The sequence below is a fragment of the Acanthochromis polyacanthus genome, chromosome 11 (assembly GCF_021347895.1).
Source record: "Acanthochromis polyacanthus isolate Apoly-LR-REF ecotype Palm Island chromosome 11, KAUST_Apoly_ChrSc, whole genome shotgun sequence".
Lineage (NCBI taxonomy): Eukaryota > Metazoa > Chordata > Actinopteri > Pomacentridae > Acanthochromis > Acanthochromis polyacanthus.
The window spans coordinates 38,301,178-38,322,136 of NC_067123.1; the positions used below are offsets into that span (position 1 = coordinate 38,301,178).

At 41.5% G+C, this 20,959-nt stretch overlaps 1 protein-coding gene across 1 annotated transcript in view; it reads left to right on the forward strand.

Moving 5' to 3' along the window:
* Positions 1–20,959, forward strand: part of LOC110961997 (STT3 oligosaccharyltransferase complex catalytic subunit B) — a 134,491-nt gene that overhangs the window by 32,119 nt on the left and 81,413 nt on the right. Inside the window, exon 2 of the mRNA XM_051955775.1 lies at positions 15,312–15,420. Coding sequence (XP_051811735.1) covers positions 15,312–15,420 — 109 coding nt within the window. The remainder of the gene's footprint in view (positions 1–15,311; positions 15,421–20,959) is intronic.

Consider the following 20,959-nt stretch of genomic DNA (forward strand, 5'->3'; position numbering starts at 1 on the left):
CCGCTGCAGATGAAATGCACCAGTTCAGCGGTTATCACTTGATAAACAGCTGTCATATAGTTTTTGGCTGCTGTGTTACCGCAGTGTGTGCTTGTTGACATGCTAAACCCTCAGTCTCTGCAAGTATTTATTTTTTAAAATATAGTCGACATACCGGTTTTTGTGAAGTGATGTCACGCTTTGCAAGTAGTGCACACGACAGCATCCTTCGTCTAATCTTCCCCTTTTCACTGAGCAGGATGCAAAAAAAAAAAAAAAGCCAAGTTTGTTCAGTAAATTAACGAGAATTAATTGGTGTAGATAAGTATATTCTTGGCCATCTGCTGAGGGGATTCATGTGTGAATGCTTTGCCTGTGCACCCAACGCTTTGTCAAATTCATGTCGCTTTTGCGTTCCGACGGGGATGCTTTTAGAAGATGGGAACCAAAGCTGTGGGGAATTCAGCGATGCAGCTCACTCAAGGAGAGGCTTAATCTTTTAAAGGACGCCCAGCTCGCTTTGTACTCGACAGCGTTTCCTCAGTCATGCAGAGGAATATTAAGTCAATGATGGGCAGCTGCTGGAAGATTGATCACTGTACTATCAGTCAAACCTTTTGTTTAAACTAGGCTGTAGTTTACATTTTGGACATTATTTACATGATAGGGCTATAAGGGTGTAAGTGAGGCTGTCTCATTTTGTTATACACACACCCCACCTTACCCAAGATCGCTCTCAGCGCTGTGATTGCTGTGGAACACTTTGGGGTTCACATTTCTCATCCTTCTTCTGTAAGTTCTAATCGATACCAGCGTATCCCCAGTTGGTTAATTGCATGCTACACGATCAGCTCCGTATAGAGTTATTGAACACAGCGAGCACAGCCGCCTAATGGTTTTGTCACTGATGGATGCCCTGCAGTTTTACAAGTACTGATAAAGTTGAGCTCGTCTACAGGGACAGAACCCCAATCCCCTTCGTTATTACTGCCTATGTCAGCGTTTAAAGTGAAGCTTTTATGCTCAGATTCTAGGGTTTCCCCTGGCAAAACATTGAACTTGTTGACTAATAGTCATTAATTCAGGTCCACTACTCATCGCACAATTATGATTTTCATTTAATTAGTTTAATTTAGAAATTGATTTGAGTTCCAGTGCTGAGAGAGTGGCCTAACACTGTTAACATTGTGCTAAATTACAGAGGAATACAAAACTGCAGCAAAAAATAGCCTTTAAAATGCAAAGATAACACGTGAACACATTAAGTAAGCATCTGAAGTGACAGAACGTTGCTTCTGAATGTGGCACAGAAACCAAGAAGAAAAGTGAACGTTTCAGTTATGAGTGTTGCAGCTATGGAATGCTCCCGGTCAGAAGATCTCAGCCGGTGAGCATCTTGTCCACAGAAACTATAGGGTCGTACTTTAATACTGCCATCAATCATCTGCCGCTGGCACCCTGTCAGAAAGACACTCGGTCGCAGTGTTGTTGGTCCAATGAACTATATATTTTTCCCCCTTGAGACTGGACCTGTGAGTCCCAGCCACTGTGTCGAACAACTTTTCTGTCTGAAGTGACCCCACACATATCATTTCCATCCATCCATCCATCCTCTATACGTCACTTTATCCTCACTAGGGTCATGGGGGGTGCTGGAGTCTATCCCAGCTGACTCGGGTGAAGGCAGGGGACACCCTGGACAGGTCACCAGTCTGTCTCAGGGCTACATATACAGACACACAATCACACTCGCATTCACACCTATGGACAATTTAGAGTAACCAATTAACCTCAGCATATTTTTGGACTGTGGGAGGAAGCCGGAGTACCCGGAGAAAACCCACGCATGCACAGGGAGAACATGCAAACTCCATGCAGAAAGATCCCAGGCCCACCCCGGGATTTGAACCGGGGATCTTCTTGCTGCAAGGCGAAAGTGCTAACCACTGTGCAGCCATAATTTCCTTCCAGACACATGTAAATACTCACCAATAAATATAAATTGCAATGTGTGTTTTTGACTGTACGTGTTTTCACTACCTGTGGAGTTTCAGTCTTTAGCCCACTTCGTTTAGGATCGACCACCCAATCCAAAGACTCTCCTCATCGTCTGATGTTTGGCTGACCGTTAGTGGGGCAGATCTATCAGACATGTCCCCAAACCGTTCTCTTCTTCTGACTGCAGGGCTTTGAATGTAATGCATCTTTGCCAAACTTCAGGGCTTGTACTAGTCTGTTTTTATACAGTGACAGAAATGATTTGATGAGGGGAAGTGGGATGCTATCAGGCTTTAGTTTGTGCTGTTGATGCGTTATGTGGGTCAGCATACAATTGTGGGACTTTTTGTATCATAGTTGACATTTTTGCTGTTTTCAGGCCTAAAATCAGCAGGACCGCCTATAACCAAACAGCACATGGCATTTTAAGAGATTCTTCTAAAGGTTATGAGTAAAATTAAAAGTTATTCGTAAACCTGTTGACTACTTTATATTAAATAACTCAAAGCCTTGGAGTCTTCCAGTCTTTTCTTCAGGAGGAAATGACATCATGTGAAGCAGGTCATGTGATCTGGAATTAACACACTTCCTGGAGAGGTGTTTATGTAACGGGGAACTTAATTGAAAGTCATTTCTTGGACGCAGATGCAATTTGTTATTTTCCATCTAAAATTTAATATATTGCCAGAAAAGAAATATCTGTCAATGTAATAAAAGAACACAATCCAAGCTATTTCTGAATCGGCTCATTTTATTATTGTTTAGTTCATTAGAAGGTGGTTGTTATTAAATTGGGACGGTTATTTAGTTAACATTTTAGTGATATCCAGTCATTTTTTACTAATAAGTGATTGTTTCCACAATAAATAATTCTGGAATTTGTAAAGACGTCATCATAATTAGCATAAAAAACATTAGTTTTTTACTTTGTATGCAAAATATATCCCATGGACTTCAAAAGTCCCTCAGTTATATATTGATCCATATTACGTTTTGTCCAACCCATTTCTATATATAATGGAGGGGAACTTCTGGCATGAAAAAGCTTTTATTTGTCTGTCTGCCAATCCAGTGGAGCTGCTGGACACCGTAACTGAAAACTCCTTTGGGTCACCAGCTGCATTGTTGAGCACTAAATTTCATCCGTCCTGCATTCTGCTGCTGAGTTATATTTCTGCTGTTAGCATGACATTGATCACAAATGTGTCATTTGTGCGTGATTCTTAAATCATGGCAGAGACAGAATGGTGCGTTACCTCAGGCTGGTGTACACAGCGAGCAGTAAATCTGCCGTCGGTCACGTCTTCCTTAGAGTCCTACTCAGGCGGCAGAGATCTTCTTCACTTGGCCTCATTGGACTCAGCTGACCAGACACATTCTTCTTCATCATCTTATCACGGGGAGCAGTTAGATCACACTGAGCCGTCGCTTTGTTTAGATTGCTGATCTCTTTGTAGTTGTTTAGCTCAAAATGCAGGAAGCCGTGGAGTGTGAAATGATTCTGTGTACCAAACGCTCGATCTGAAAATTGTTAAGAGACCTGCTGCCCTTCACAGGCAGCGGGAGCAGCAGGGCTTCACGTAGTGCCACAGGGTTAAATGCTCACCAAACTCTTCGCTGTGTTTCTTTTTCTTACTGGAACAGGGTATGGCTGCGCACATACGATCACGAGTTTAATGAATTGTGGCAGAATTAATGTGAATTATCCTACGCCATGCTGAGACTTAATTCAGTGCAGTTTTTGTTATCAAATGATGCACCAAGTAAATACTAATTATTTTAGAAACTATGCAATTGAAGCAGTCTTATTGTTGCAGTTATTGTTAATTAGTTTGTCACTGTTGTGGGAAATGGGCTCAGAACTGCTAGTTTTCATGAATGTGCTATTGTTTTTCTTTTATTTATTATGTAACAGGATGAAGAAAATGACAAATTGTTATTACAGGTTGTAAGTTTTAAGTGGAAAAGTTAGCAACTGCATCTTATTAAAAAGCATGAAGGGTTAGAATATGTAATGGATTTCAGAAGAACTGATAAATTAAAGTCTCTGATAATTGAAAGACACAAAAAGATCATCTCAGCAGACCGATTAAGCTCCACACAAACTCTCAGAGCGATTCTTTTGCGTCACCAAAGTTCTCTAAATGGCGAGGAGTTGGTGAGCAGATGGCAACGGAAAGCTGAAGCGCAGCCATGTTTTACAGTTTCACCCTAACCTGCAACATCTCCGACTGCTTCACATGTCAGATGATCACTTCCATGTGTATTTATGCGTCTTCCAGTGCTTCTCATCATCTCTATCCTGTCATTAGGGTGTTTACATGCATCTGTTTATATGTCCACTGCCTGTCTGTATAATTCTATCTGTCATTTAGTAGTGTTTGTCTTATGTTAATCTGTATTGGCTTTTAACGGCATGGTTTGCAGATGTGGCGATACAGTGTGTTTCTGTATTTTTCAACATGAGGCAGTTTCAGTGCCCTCTCCTGCTGGTTATTTCTCAGGCAGTACTCTGGCCTTTGGAGCATGATCTGACGGGTTGGGGTTGGAACTCTAATTTACACTTGCTGGTTTCTGTGATCCTGTATTTTCTAGCTTTGACTTAATTCCAGTCCTCTAGACCTCATCACTTCAGGCTTTACACAGGTTATCGGCGAAGGGTTTTGGTTGACGAGCTTTCAAAAGGGACCCAAAGTTTCCTTCCATAATAACTTCAATTTTTTTTTTTTTTTGCCTTTCGCCTTTATTAGACAGGATAGTAGAGGAAGACAGGGAGTAGGGAGAAATGCAGCAAAGATTTGAACCCATGGCTGCTGTGTACTACATTATCTTTATAAATAACTTTCAATTTTACTCAATTGTAGATCTAATATTTAGATGAATCTTTGTCTAAAAATGCCATGTGGTGTTTGGTTAGAATAAAAGAAATGTTGATTTTAGGCCTGAAAACAGCAAAAATGTCAACTATGTTCCAAAAAGTCCCACAATTATATATTGAACCAAATACCCGGACAGATGAACAATATGCTGCATTTTTTTCTTGAAACGTGGTTTGTTTTAGAACTACCGCTACTACTGCGTGCAGAATGACGATCACTATGCATTCTTGACCCTGTTTGGATAGTTTTCTATTCAGCACCACTCATTGTCTCCCCTATAACTTGTGCAAGCTTGTTGTCTAAAGTTGGCAAAGAAAATACCCTAATTTAAGATCGATCGTTCCATTAGACCCACAAGGCATTATAAGTCTGTGTCATTGTGATGGGTATTGCCAAGCTATTTGCACACAGGTGTGAATAAGAGCCTGTGTGTGTGAGAAAAAAGATAATTAGGATGTCAATAGCAGGGACTGTGTATAAATGGCATGTCAGGAAAATGTAGAGCTCCCGGGCTAACTGCCTTCAAATAGCTCAGACTCAGTGTTTCACACTAAAAGCAGCACATCCAAAGACTGAACAAATCTCAAGCCACAAGCCTCCTTATACGTTTGTTGTTACTGGAAGAGACACCGCATCAATGGACTCAAAGAGCAGCACCTACACAAAGGACAGTCTTTATGAGACTGTGCTCCATTTCAGCACCGAACAATTTTACTCCTAGCTGCCTTTTTCAGAGCCAAGCTGATAAATGTGGGAATCTTAACTGTCAAAATGCGGAGGTATCGGAGCAAATAAACAATGCTGGTTTACAGCTGCTCTGTGTCTAATGGGTAGTCCCAGTTAGAGCTGGAGCACAGTAATGTGTATGGAAATGATTTTCCCCAAGCATGCCAAAACTAATGTCTCTTAAAGATGCAAATTTCAGCTGTTCAGTTTTGATTTGTTGGTTTTAACAGGCTCTAGTTTGGCTCTCTGCGCGCTGACACGATGATCTGACATCCCACCTAGACACAAAAAAACAAACCATCTGGTTATGTTGCTAATGCCAGCTGGCCCATCCAGAAGACTTTAGATTAGAGAGTCTTTTTTGTGTCAGTACAGCGCTAATTATCTGTCAAATCCATATTTTATCAGTTCATTTTGCTTTGGAAACTTCCGTGTTGATGATTTGCGGAGTTTTCTCTGAAGTGTCTTGTCATTTTCTACGCTGTTGCTGGTTTTTGCTGAATGTTGCTCCCATTTTTGTCCCATTGGGAAGGTGTTGTATGCACTGTTGTTGCCCCTATGAAGACACTAAATAGTGTATTTGCTCACATGTGACATATGACCTTGAACCCCAGAAGACCTCAGGGAAGACGCCCATTGTGTTCTTTCTGTTTTGGCTAAATTTGAACTCAACATGTTTGCAAACCCAGTACTTAATTTTAGTGAAGACTGGACTATGACAAAGTTGTTGCAGTGAAGGCAATGACAGGAATCCATAAAATGTAATTAGAAATCTTTGCAGCGATCTGTGCAGGGTTTACAGTAATGTGTTGTGTAGTCGTGTTTTTGCTTGGCTTTACTGTAAATGAGGCCTCAATGCATCTGTGAGTTTAAATAAAGGTTGAATGAATGCATTTCCAGTAGCATTAGAATTTAATGGTTTTTCCTGGACCTCTGTATCTCCAGCAATGAGCTCTGCACTCGAGATGCAATTGGGAAAATCCTTTGTGCGGTGTCAGCAAGTGTTCATGCATTAGAAGGAGGATAATTGTTTTTTTTTCTTTGCCCGTTTGAGAGTTTTTGGGAATGGTTGACGTGGCAGAATAATTAGCCGCACATTTGGCGTTTATCTCGTAATGATACTGTTCATGTGTTTTCGCTGCTCCGGTTTATGTAAACAGCCCTACATCAACCGAGACGGTGCCTCAGTGAACCTGCTGCAAACGCTGGAAGGCTACTAATTAAAGGCTGTATTTAATTTCTGATTTGCCAAGTCTTGGCTTGTCGCATGTTCGCAGCATTGCCATCGCACATCCACAGAGTGCAATTACCTTGCTGGGTCAGAGAACAAATTGGAACACACACACAGAAATACATGCCTTCCTATCTTTTCTATCACCCAGAGCTTATTTTCACCTGGACCCACATCTATCCTTAACTTTTAAATGAAACATTAACCCTCAAACAGCCACAATGTTCCAAGGATACAGAAAAGTCCCCATTCTGATGGTTTTAAACTAAAATCTGTCCATATAAACACTGAAAGACATGTTCTGAATACAGATATGCCGCCTCTAGATCAGATGCCACGATGCCTCATCTTGTCAGGTGATGGCGAGCCGGCTGGATGCTGAGTGCTGTTAAAGCTGTGGCAGCTGTCCAGCAAGCCTGTTAGAGTGACCCTTCCCACCCATATTGAGGTATTAGTTTTTGGCAAGTGGTAATCTCCAGGGATGAAATATGAGGCCACTGAGCGACTGCCAAGAACTGCAATTCCTCAAATGGCCGCTTCAGAGTGGCTCAGAAGCGAGTCGATCCCTATAGACGTTCATGTTAAATGCTTAACTTTACAGTAGGAATAAACATGTTTACAGGCTGGTCCAAAAAAAGGTGATGGTCTCTGTAGCTGATTCCACCTTTCATGATGACTGTGTGGGGTGTAATGGTTTGTACAACTTCCTATTTAAAATATATTAAGGCTTAAAGTTAAGTGTAGTTAAAGGTCTGGTCTCTTTAGTGACGTGTGCATTGATGAAGAAAATAGCACACCTTTTGCTACAGATACTTTCTAGTGTCACGCCTTCATTCCATTTCCCACAGTTATCTACATCAGGGTTCTCACCAGGATTTTTTAAAAGCGTAACGGCAGATCGGGACGGCCCGACACTATGCGCACGCGCAATAGCCTTCATTAAATCTCACGAGCGGCCGGCCCAGATGTCAGCCAATGAGCGTCACGCAGATGCTCCAAATGCTCGTGATTTAGGTCACTATTCACCATACATGGCATCACGGAAACAACCGAGACATGCTAATTGTAACCCTGAGATTGGAAGCGACTCTTAATTTTAGACGGGAACGGGTCAATCGACAGGAAAGTACGGCTGAGGTGGGGAGACCTAAATTAACCTAGATAGGCACCCAGTCAATAAAAACAAACGCACATGGCGTTATCTGTCAAAATAACTCTCTTTCACAGCGCCAACTGCCCCAGTAAAGACGTTTTCTCACATAAATATGGAAATATTACTCAAGCAACTATGCTCAAAACACAATACCACAACTTGAAAGGCAGCGTAGCGGCCCTAATCACAGCGTAATCTTTTAAACTGACAGCGTAACGGCCCGTTACGCTGAAATGCACTGGCGAGAACCCTGCACATTCTTTCATGTTTTGTTATTTGTCACTGTCTGTCAGACTCCCTTCTTATCTTTTGTTGTCTGCCAGACCTCTTGATTCGTCCACCTTTTGTTCTTTGCTGTCTTGCAGCTGTCTTGGTACTTTCCAAATGTTCTTGGTAGGCTTACCTTCACAGACTCATGCTCTGTGTTGTTAAGCCCACCATATGCCAGAATATCAATAAACACCCCACTACATCAAAATTCGAAGGGCTAAAAGTGAAATTTCTTCAACAGCGTGCTCTCTTGGAACAGTCCTTGGCCTGCCTTAGCTTCACACGCACTTGGCCGTGTTGATCATTTTCAGATTAGCCGATAGTCTGTCGAAGTTGGGCAACCAGCGTTTGTTTATCTTTATTTACGATCTATAGCTTTGTGGCAGTTACGGGAAGTGTGCAGAGCGGCTGAAAACTATCTCGGGTTTTGACTTCCTGTTGGGAGGGTTTTACAGAGAAATGTCTGAAAGATGCAGATAGTTTTAGTCCTGTTTATTCAAAATCTAACCAGAGTAGCAAATTCAGAGTTGGAGTTGTATATAAGCGTAGTGTTTTAAGACTCTGTTTCAGCTGAATAAATCTGCTAACTTACTAGTTTTCTTTTGGACTGGTCCTACAACCTTAATCTTTTGATGCACAACATGAGTCAAAAATGATCCAATGGAAAATAATAACTGGGAACTGGGCATCAAACGGGTTAACAGTGACTGCGTTTTGTGGCATTTGGTATTGGTTTGTCAGGTAGTTTAGTTTAATCTGCTCTTTTAATCACTCCTCACTTTTCTCAGCTCTCATTTTATATTGTAAGCCAATACATGCAGACATACTGAGTCTAAAACTATTATTAGGTAGATGGTACAAGTCAAAGTATCATCCACACGAATGCTTTGACCCCAGTTCTACAAAAAGACCATTGCCTTGTAACAAGCTGGCTGATGTGGCTTTAATGTAGTGTTATTGTTTGCACGCCTCTTGCTTTCCCACCCATTGTGTCTTGGTACACATGCTGTCATATTAGCTAATATGCTGTTTAGCTAGCATCACACGTTATGGTCCAGGACACCGGCGTCTCTTCTTTAATCTACCAAGATCTCCTTTCATGGCAGATGCTATAAGGAAATGTCATGTATAGATATCAGAGACTGCTGCCTTAAAGGGCAACATTAACATGACTTTCTGACAACGCTTAAGCCCGCCCTCATGATGGGTGTCTCATCATCTGAAGCTTATGTTGCATGTGCTCACTTGCCTTAAGGTCCCTCAGCACTCTCTCATTTGCTGTTTATTCATTCAGACTTTGCACAAAGGTGGCTAATTAGTCAAGGTGGTGATTACACCCTGGAACCAGAAGTCTATTTAGACATTCACCATAACGTGGACCAGTGGGGAAAAGGCAATGATGCATCTGATTATGTAGTCGATAGTGAATGAGGCATTTCTGGCTTGTAAGCAGCGATGGAGCCCACTTAGTCATGCTGATGGTGATGGCTCGGTCTCAACAGGAAGCTGGTAATCAGTGAAACGGACCTTGATTAAAATGAACTATGATTCCTGCGGGGGGTCCCAAGTGATAGAAAACCTTTTTTGCTTTCAGATATTATCTGAGGAGTTGATATAGGAACCGTTTTCCCCCTCTGTCATCCTCTTGGATATCACTCCAGAAGTGTTTTTTTTTTTAATGGCATTAGAGGTGATTTGCTCGGCTTGAAGCTCACTTCGCTCGCTGTCAGAGGTGCTGCAGTGCCACCGCAAGTCATCATGTGCTCTGTGGCCTGAGACCATATTGGCAGCTATGCATTAAATTGCTAATGCGCCTGGCAGAGCTACATTATCCGCGCCATCAAAGTGACAAGGGCAGAGATAAAGCACTCCGTTCAGCTGTCCATGAGATCATTGGAAAATGGGTTTTGTGGATATGCCTTGGCAGCCGGCAAAGTTGTCTTTTCGAATCCTTTCTTTGAATTTGCTTTTGTTTCTGCCTGGCTGATTTGACAGCTGCAGAACAATGAGGTGGAGGTGGCTGGCCGAATCCACCTACCTTCACAGTCCCTCTGTGGCTAAACTCACACACCTGGCTGCCCCTGTAGCTCGGCACTTTGTAACATGGATGGTTTTTTGCACGCCTCAGTATGTAAGGAAGTACCCGCACATTGAAAGAACAAAAATATTGACTTGACAACAAATCGATTTCTTTTTTTTTTCCAGCATTTTGTTGGCCACTGTCAGGTCTGTGCAATAAAATAAGATTTGCTGGACGGACATTTTGATGGACTAAGTACAATCTATAACAGCCGAAGAATGGAAGGTGGATTTTTCCTAGCAGAGAAAAATAAAAACCCTGAGATTGTAGCTCAACAGCCGTACATTCTTTTCTGTATGAGTCCTGTGTGGCAGCTGGATGGTTTGTTTGTCCTAGTCTACTCTGTGCCTGGATTTTAGACCCTCAGGCCTCAGGCGGTTGAGTAATGTGATTGCCTCAGGAGCCCCAAGGAGAAACACTCATGTCAGCTTCTTAATAGCTTTTCAGGATCACTTTAAGAGGCTCAATCGCTGTTAGTTTTTTTGTGGGTGGGGGCTTGTTTTTCTTACTGCACATCTTATTTTTAATTCTGTCACTATCATTGATTAATAAATGCACCGACTAGCTGTTATCACGGAGAATATTGAAAAATCAGTAAATGTGAAAATTTGTTTCTGGTCACTAGAAAATCAAAATATCCCAAAGATTTCCTGGGAATTTATTGATTGGACGGATGGATGGAGGGATGGATGGATGGATAGATGGATAGACTATAGATGGATGGATGGATAGATAGACTATAGATGGATGGATGGATAGATAGACTATAGATGGATGGATGGATAGATAGACTATAGATGGATGGATGGATAGACTATGGATGGATGGATGGATAGACTATGGATGGATGGATGGATAGACTATAGATGGATGGATGGATAGACTATAGATGGATGGATGGATGGGTAGACTATAGATGGATGGATGGATGGATAGACTATAGATGGATGGATGGATGGATAGACTATAGATGGATGGATGGATGGGTAGACTATAGATGGATGGATGGATGGGTAGACTATAGATACATGGATGGATAGACTATAGATACATGAATAGATAGACTATAGATGGATGGATAGATAGACTATTGATGGATAGACTATAGATACATGGATAGATAGACTATAGATGGATGGATGGATATACTATAGATACATGGATAGATAGACTATAGATGGATGGATGGATAGATAGACTATAGATGGATGGATGGATTGATAGACTATAGATGGATGGATGGATTGATAGACTATAGATGGATGGATTGATAGACTATAGATGGATGGATTGATAGACTATAGATGGATAGACTATAGATAGATGGATAGATAGACTATAGATAGGTAGGCATATGGGTTCTGTAAAGCTTTGTGACACAATTCGACTGTAATTGGCGCTATGTAAATGAAATTGAATTGAATTGAAAATTGAATAGATATACTATAGATAAATACTTACTTTATTAATCCCAAGGGAAATTTTAGTGTTCAGTAGCTTACATACAACAACAACAAAAAGATGACAAAACAGACAGGTTGGTAATCAGATTAACACTAAAGTTAGTATAAACTCTAAAAACAGCTTCCTGTACAATACTATAACTAAATGTATATATAATTATCAGTACAACCTATCAAATGTTTTGAACTTAACTGCCCTATATCGGCTTTAAAAACACTTCTGGAGCATTGTCATGGCTGAAATTGTGCCATTAAGCTAAGATGAGGTCTCAAAACTGCCGTAGAAGTAGGGATGGAAAAATTGTGTTCGGCTCGAAATGACTAATGCATTGTCACCATGGGCTGACCGGAAACAAGAGCCAAGATGGGAGGCAACGTGTGAGGGAGGAGGGCTACAGCTTCAGGTGCGATGCGGAGGAGGCAGAAAACCAGGCACCTTGCGATGATTAATGAGCTTCGCCTCGTGCCAGCAATTTTAAACACGCCGTCCCGATCATGAGCGTAAGCAGCAGCTCACACTCTGTGGCTCTGTGACAGCACCGGTAGTGTGTCTTACCTTGTTCCACCTGCACACACACACACTACACACACACACACCGCCATAAACTAAATAAGTGCCTGCTGAATCTCAAGCTGTGGAGCAGATAGAAGTAAGAAAATACTGTTGATTCAGTTTGTGGCAGTTGACAAACCTCTGCTGCCTGTGCTTTTTTTGAGGCTGTACTTGTTTTATTTGTGTGTCGAGCCTTCTTTTCAAACCACACTTAACAAACTACATCAGGAAATTTAATCAGATATTAACCTTAGTCATGAATTTGGCTAAATTAACATGACTGACCGCGATATTCAATTAAAAATTAAAAATAGATTCGCTACTCATAGAAAACTCGTCCACCTATCAAGTTAAGCTCTTGCTAAACTAACAGCCGAGTGAACGAGATGTCTTGACTTCACTTTTAGGGAAAACGTCACACCGCTGCACCAGCCTTTGCAAAAACATTCCCGGAGCGATATTAAACGGAGAGCAGACAGGCAAAACGAAAATCAAATGTTCGGAACAGAAGGTGAAACGGGTCGTCGGTCGTTGTTTGGAAGCATTTTGAATTCAGGGCAAGTGATGTTAAGCAAGATCAAAACCATCTGAGAGTGCACGGGACCCGTTTCCGCACTGCAGAGCAACACAACTAACATGTTCAACTGCCTGAAGAAATCACCACAAACTGCCAGACGATGAATGCCTGAAGGCAAAGGAGAATAACTTTCTTAACCCGACCTCACTGAATCCCCGTTCTTATCCAGCAGGACTGTACAGTGCACCACAACGTAGGAAAGTAAAAGCAGTTCATGTTGGGTAAAAGTGATAGAAATATATATTTTGCTTCTAGGTGCACTGTGAATCGGTCTTTTTTTGATACACCATTTTGTACAGTAATAGAAATGTTGCCTACATGTGAAAGTTTAATAAAAATATTGTGATTTCAGTATGGATCAAAAAATATTCAAGTTTGTTAGTTTGGCCATATTTGTAGCTCATAATTACCTCTACCAAGCAGGCTGTGTTACACCAAGGAAGGATTAAACGAATGATTTAAAATGTGGTGCAGATATAAATCATGTTACACAATGAGTTTTTTTCCCCTCCTAATTTTAGATACAGGGACATGAAAAAATGTTTAAAATTCTCAGTTTCCTCATTATCTGGGTCAATATACAATTTTTGGAATATAGTTGGTAGATATCATGGTTGACATTTTTTCTGTTTTCAGGCCACAAACCAACATGGCCGCCGATAAACAAACACCACATGACATTTTTACAGAAAGATTCTTCTAAATATTATATATACAATTGAGTAAAATTAAAATTGAAAGTTATTTCTAAAGATATTGTAGTAAACCTGTTGACTACTTTATATTAAATAAGTCAAAGTTTTGGAGTCTAGCCAGTCTTTTCTTCAGGAGGAAATGACATCACATGGAGCAGGTCATGTGATCTGGAATTAACACACTTCCTGGAGAGGTGTTTATGTAACGGGGAACTTCTTGGACACAAACAATTTATTTTCCATCTAAAATTAGATTTATTGCCAAAAAAAGAAAGATCTGTCACGATTATCTCAACTTAATTAAAGGAACACAATCCAAACTATTTCTGAATCAGCTCATTGTATTGTTGTTTAGCTCATTAGAAGGTGGTTGGTGTTAAATTGGAATGGTTATTTAGTTAACATTTTAGTGATATCCAGTCATTTTTTTTTTTACTAATAAGTGATTGTTTACATAATAAATAATGATGGAACTTGTAAAGACATGATCATGATTTTTTTTTTTAACTTTTAATAAAAATGCATGCAGATATATCCCATGCACTTTAAAAGTCCCTCAATTTTATACTGACCCATCTGTTCTTTTATCACTGCATGATGATATTTTTATGATTGTCTGTTGTAGTATTTTGTTCATCTCTGAGCCTGCTATTATTGCTGGAACAGCCGACTAGAACATATTTGATTTTTAGGAAAGCAATTGGAACATAAAGCCAGAAATTCATCTCCTTAAAATACAACCACAGATATGGCTTTGTATTGTTTCGCAGCATCTCGGTCTCCTCTCTGTAACCCTAGCTTGTGTTGTTTGGCTGACAATATTGTTGTTCATGATGCAATATGAATCGAAGACTTTCTCCAGCGTGTGACAGAGCTTATTAGTCACTCGGATGAGGTTAACACGGCCTCTGTAGTAACATAAGCCAGAACAGGTACATTTCCCTCAATAAGCTGCCTCGTTCGAAGTTCTCTCTACATGAATTGTCTTGCATGACGCATGAACTCCTTAATGCACAATAAAGCAGCTCACATTAATTAGTTATTTGGCGAAGAAGGTGCCTCTGAAAATTTACTGAACACTTGCTTCATTCTCTTTGGCAACAGTCTTCTGAACAGTGTCAGCTCTTTCGTTCTGCTGCTTGACACTGTTCCAACCCCCTCGGCTTTCCACAGCTACAGTGAGAATCCAGTCTTGTTTGCACTGATATTCCTTATATTTATTCTTAGGGGTTTTTTGTTCCCTTTCCACGTTATTTCTCTCTTCTGAACCAGCTGCATTTTACGTCTTTGCCACCTCACCACATGCCGACAGTTGCAGTTGGAATTGTCTGTACAATAGGACTGATTTGCTCTGAAAAATAACACAGCGTTTGTGAAAGCACTTCATCTCGTCTTTTTTTTTTTGTAACCAAAGGCTGACCTGAGAGTTGTTGGCATCAGCACAAACGCTCAAATAGTGAATGGTGGCTTTATCTTCCCCTATTCTAACAAAGCAAAGTCTCTGCAGCTTACCCATTCTTACCGCCTTCAGAAAATCTCTAAATAAAGTAATCTATTCTTTCCTTGAGCTAAGTGTTTTTTTCTCTGTCAACACCGATAAAATGTGCCAATAGATGGCCTACAAATGGAAATAGATGTTCATTCTGTGCGTGTGTGGGGTTGTTGTATTGGTCTTACAGTCTTTTCTTTGTACTTGTGTTGCTTCAGGTTCAACTACAGATCAACACATCATCTCACCACCAATGGCTTCTACGAGTTCCTCAACTGGTTCGATGAACGGGCCTGGTATCCTTTGGGCAGGATCGTTGGAGGAACAGTAAGTCACTCCTCAAGCTCCGCGACTTACATGTTTGTTCTTTGTATCTTTTACATTTTAGCACCTCTTAAGCACCTTTTAGAGGATTACAGGTTTAAATAGCTTAAATAAGATGCACATGAAGGTCCTTTTGGCTTGAGTGTCTGTCTAGAAGTATGTAGAAAAATGTGTTGTTTTAATGTGATTTTGTGGATGATTTCTGAAGCAAAGGTCAAGGTTGACTTTATCTCCTGTGAGAGAATTTGTTGTAGACAAAGGTAATAACTGCTGCACAGCAACTTATAACCCCCGGCTGACGAGCAGAATATTTGGATATTCGTCATTAGTTGGGTCCAGAAAATGCTATTTGGACCAGCTTCAGAATACACACGTATCCATCCATCCATCCATCCCTATCTAGCTACCTTCCATCCATCCATACATCCTTACATACATACATACATACATACATACCTAGCTAACTATCAACCATCCATCCATCCATCCATCCATCCATCCATCCATCCATCCATCCATCCATCCATCCATCCATCCATCCATCTCTACCAACCAACCAACCAACCATCCATCCATCCATCCCTACCTAGCTACCAACCATCCATCTATCATCCATCCATCCATCATCTATCCATCATCTATCCATCCATCCATCATCCATCCATCCATCCATCCATCCATCCATCCATCCATCCATCCATCCATCCATCCCTACCTAGCTACCAACCATCCATCTATCATCCATCTATCCATACCTACCTACCTAGCTACCAACCATCCATCTATCATCCATCTATCCATACCTACCTACCTAGCTACCTATCCTCCATCCATCCATCCATCCATCCATCTCTACCAACCAACCAGCCAACCATCCATCCATCCATCCATCCATCCATCTGACTACCTCCCTTTAGTAGCTGCACCTAACTGCTCATCGATGAGCTTGATTGAGATGGGAATGAAGGAGTTTTTAAGACTGTTGAGCCTGCACAGCGGGACTCTGTACCTCCTGCCAGAGTTCAACAGTTCATACTGTGTGAACAGGACATGTGATGAGTCGTAGAGGATGTTGTTTGCCTGCCTGATGGTGGCCTGTATAAACAGGTCTTATGGCATGAGTGGAGCATTGGTACTCATGATCTTGCTTGCGGACTTCACCAAGGTTATGAATCTGTGTTTTCGAGCCCCAAACCAGCAGGTGATCCCCTATCTTAGTGTGGATTCGATGGTTGCACAGTAAAAAATCACCATGATTTATCTACAGATACCAAACAGCAGGTTCGCATTGCCCCACAAGATGTTCTCCACCTATCTAGGCATCTCCAATTAATGCTCAACATTTACACTTTCATTTAACCTACCAATTACCTCTTGCTTGATCCATTATTCACTCAGTCTGTATACCATTAGAAAGCAGTAAAAAGTGGTTGCTTTGAGTTAAGCCAAGTTTATTTCATATAAAGCAAAGCAAGACAGCAAATCTTTACTTTTCAGAAACACGAATAATTGAAATATTTGGCGTTTTCCCCCAGAAACTTGTCATTGTGATGATTTATTATCAAAATAGTTGAAGATTAATACTCCGTCAGTTGACTAATGGATCACATCGAACAAGTGTTTCCGCAGATGTCACCCTGTCTGTTGGTTTCCGCCAAAGTCTGTTTTAATTTTCACTGCAGATACTTTCCAGTTTGCCCATCTCAGGATTGCAGCACTGTTTTGTTTTTTTTTCTGAAGATGAAGCGCTGTTTGTTTAATCAGACGCTGACCTCCGATGTGAACTAGCTCACTCTGCATGAGAGCAGAAAGTGGTTTGGATGAGAGTCAGCAGCTAAAGTCTGAGGCAGTGCTACTCCTCCAGATTGCACCTTTTCAAGTTGCTGGTCCATCTGAAGCAGCACAAGTTGCCTTGATTCCTGTTCATTAGTGAGGCTAAGATGGAGGCTGAGATTGACGGGTGAACTGGTACTGAAAGAGCAGATTAGAGCTGCTTTAACGAGTGTACTACATGGGGTGTCTGGGCTCACCTCAGAGATAGTACGAGGAGTTCAGAAACCCTAAAGCTTTTTGTGTTAAAAAGAGCCAATTGAGGTCGTTGAGCCATCCGAAATCCTCTTACCCACCTATGGAAGTAGTCCAGGCTCTTCTACCTGGGAAAAATCCAAGGCAGACTCAAAACATGCTCAAAAGGTTCTACTAATTCTGACTGCTGAATATGTGAATCACTTTTGTATTAGACAAAAATCTGAGCAATTTTAACTCTAAACTGGTAGCAGTTATTGATTCAAAGATACAGAGGAGCTGACCTGCACATCAAGAAAGCTGACAGGTTGATTGAGCTCCTGTCAGCGCCTGCGTTCAGAGATGAAAACAAACATAAGCTTGCTGGATACGAGTATGAAAGAAAACACTGTGTAAATGTATCTAAGTGATCCCCACCCAAGCCTGGCTACGTGCACCGTGGAAAAGTATTCCAGGGGTTATCTGGGGTTAGGCAAGGCAGTTCAGGGATGCCATAGAGCCCTGTAAGCCTCCACCTGGCAGCATGGATTTAAGTCACAATCCAGTAGCTATAGTGAATTGTTAACTTGACAGATTCCCTCTCGGCCGCCATGGCCTCTCTGCTTACCAACAGCAAAGATCGTGGTGAAACATTAAACCTTTTCTGTGAGAAATAGGACATGTTGATTCCACACAATTTCTCCAGCGTGTCCCGGTCTCCCCTGCTCTGTGCATTTCTTCTCCCAATCTCATCTTCTCAGCCCTACATCCTGTGAACCTCGAGGCCTGTGTGAGTTAAATAGCTTTGGCCTATCCATCTCTGTGTCCTCTTTAACAACCCCACCTGCTTTCTCTTCTCTCTTCCAAGCTTCATCATGGTCACGCCAGGGTTACTCTCTGAGCTGTAATTGCACAAGGTAATGATGCATCAGGACTACATAATCTCAGTCCTCAGTGCTGCATAAACGTGAAATGTTTCCAATTGCGAGCCCAGCTAAGATGCTGAACAGCCTGAACATTTGTTGTATGTTTTGTTTTTGTTTTTTGGGGTGTGTGCTGTAAACTCAGTCTTCCAGGCTGATTGGGGATTTCCTCTACACGGTTGAGACAGCAAGGCATGTTAATGCTGTGCATCGCTTTCAGTTGCTGTTATCATTACAGCATTAAGCAGATGGTCCATTGCAGGAGCTGTAGCCATGCTCCGTGCTGATGTTTGAATATACGTAGTTTTCACCACGGCACAAGAAGCCCATAGAATTGGAATCCAAAGCCCATCCATCAGCATTCATCCGTCAGAAGCAATTACTATCAGCTGCTGGTAATTGCATATGACAAGCCTAGCTTGTAATAATGGATGTGCTGGTTCTCTTGCACTACATGGATACTTGCGTTAGACCTCGTGCCCACAGGGTGGAAGCTGAAACTCATGATTAGACTGGTAATCGGAATTGGAAGGCGTGTAGTCTCAAGTTAATTTTCATGACATTTACAAGATTCCTGAGCTGCACAAAGCATTGTCTACTGCATACAAATAAGCAGACCCTGTTCCGATCCCTCGTCCGTACGCTTGTATCGGCATTTCTTAAACATATGGGTGAGAAAAAAAACAACGAAAAGCAGCAGAGTAATTCACACACGGTTCGTTTGAAGTAGATTACCATGAGCTATACAAATCTCTTCTCTGCTTGAATTTAGTTTCGCTTAAGTCATTTCATTTTCTAGTTGAACATTACTTTAAATATTTTAATGTCCTCAACAGACTGCCCTCAAGCTAAACCAATCTGCAAACAGAGAACATGGAAGAGCTTCTGCTGAATCGGAGCTGAGGTGCCATTATGAGTAATGTCTAACTTCCTCTGTAGGATAATTGGCTTCTATCTGTTCATCGTTTCTCTTTATTAAAATGAAAGGTTGTTGAGTCGAACTTCTATTCCCTGTCATAAAAATGCGAACATTTATGTCCCAATCAGAGTAAGCTTTATGATCAGCCAGGCCGACGATTTCCAACAGCTTTATTTAACCTGAACTCAACCAACACCAAACCTGGCCTTAAAAAAACTGCAGTGGAAAATGTACACTTACCTAAATACCCTATAAAAGGAGAACTGGCTGAAAGTAGGTCTAAAACTTGCCTGGTGTATTTTGTGATGCCCTTGTCTTGGACGTGTTGAGCTGCGTAGTTATGAGGAGTGTGATTGGAGCTGTTTCAGTGGGTGTAATTTGTGGTGTGATTCTCCTGGCCCTAAGGTATATCTTACCCTGTCTCTCAGCAATTACAGAGCAATTACAGAGGTCATGTTGTCCTTGCAACGCTGTTATTTTCAACATTGTTGGCAGAGGACTGTTTCCGCACCATTGCCACTACAACAATTTACTATATATCTTTTGATTTGACATTTTAAAAGTGCCCCACTTTGTATCGTCACACACTTGAAATCAATTCTCACACTGTTTCCTTGGACCATTGTGTTGCTCTTTAAGTTGTTTTGCTAACCTTATGGGAGTGATCTGACTATCCCAAAGAAAGATCCACTGCAGCACAATGGCAGTATCGTTTTAGAACGATGCTTTACTCTTTTTGTCCACAAATCCCATAAAAACACCAAAAATGAACTTGATCCATCTAGCGTGTACTGTGTGTGAAGCCAAACTTATTTTCTGTGCAGCTTAGCTCAATTTTTGCCCCTAACTGTCATCGCCAGTGAGCCACACTGTAACACCAGCTGACATGCTCCTGCTTTACCAGGAACATTAGCACTGTGGTTTATTTTGAATCCGTCTCCAATGTGCTGCCTTCCTCTTGCACACTTTCTTTCCCTTACAAAATGCGTATTAATGTGCAGCTGAAAATAGTCTCCAACAAATGCGCTGTTTACCCCTGAGTAATGTTTGCTAAAAAAAAAACTGCAGTGCCCATTACCTTGGGGGGTGTTACTGAGGCTGTTAAAAGTGAAACTATACATTTGTGACTGCTCTGTTTTTATTACATATTTTCAGTCTGAGGGCTGCACGGCATCTTGGTTGTTGGCGCCATCGCTGCACAGCTGGAAGATCCCCGGTTCACATCCCAGCCTAGGATCTTTCTCTGTGGAATTTGCATGTTTTCCGTCACCGTCAGCTCTCACCGGGTTGTCCGGCTGCCTCTCATAGTCCAAAGCATGCTGAGATTAATTGGTGATTCTAAATTGTCCGTAGGTGTGAATGTAAGTGTACAGTGTACAGACTTGCGTTGGAGTTCCGTTCTTACCGATCGATGCAAGTCGATTTTTGCCGTAAGTCGGAACTCTGGAAATGCCAATGTGTCCCTATAACATGCAAATCTACGCAAAGTAGAGTAAAATCTTTTAGGGCTGCAACTAATGACGCATCGACTAATCGTCTGAGCACGATACGTCATCAAAAGCGGAAGTGAGCGCGCAATGCAACAGAAATCAGCGTCCGACCGGAGCGCGGAACACGGACGGACGTTGGCGCTGCATCGTACATGTATTATGTACGCACGATGCAGCACGGACATCCGCGATCTATCGTAAACACG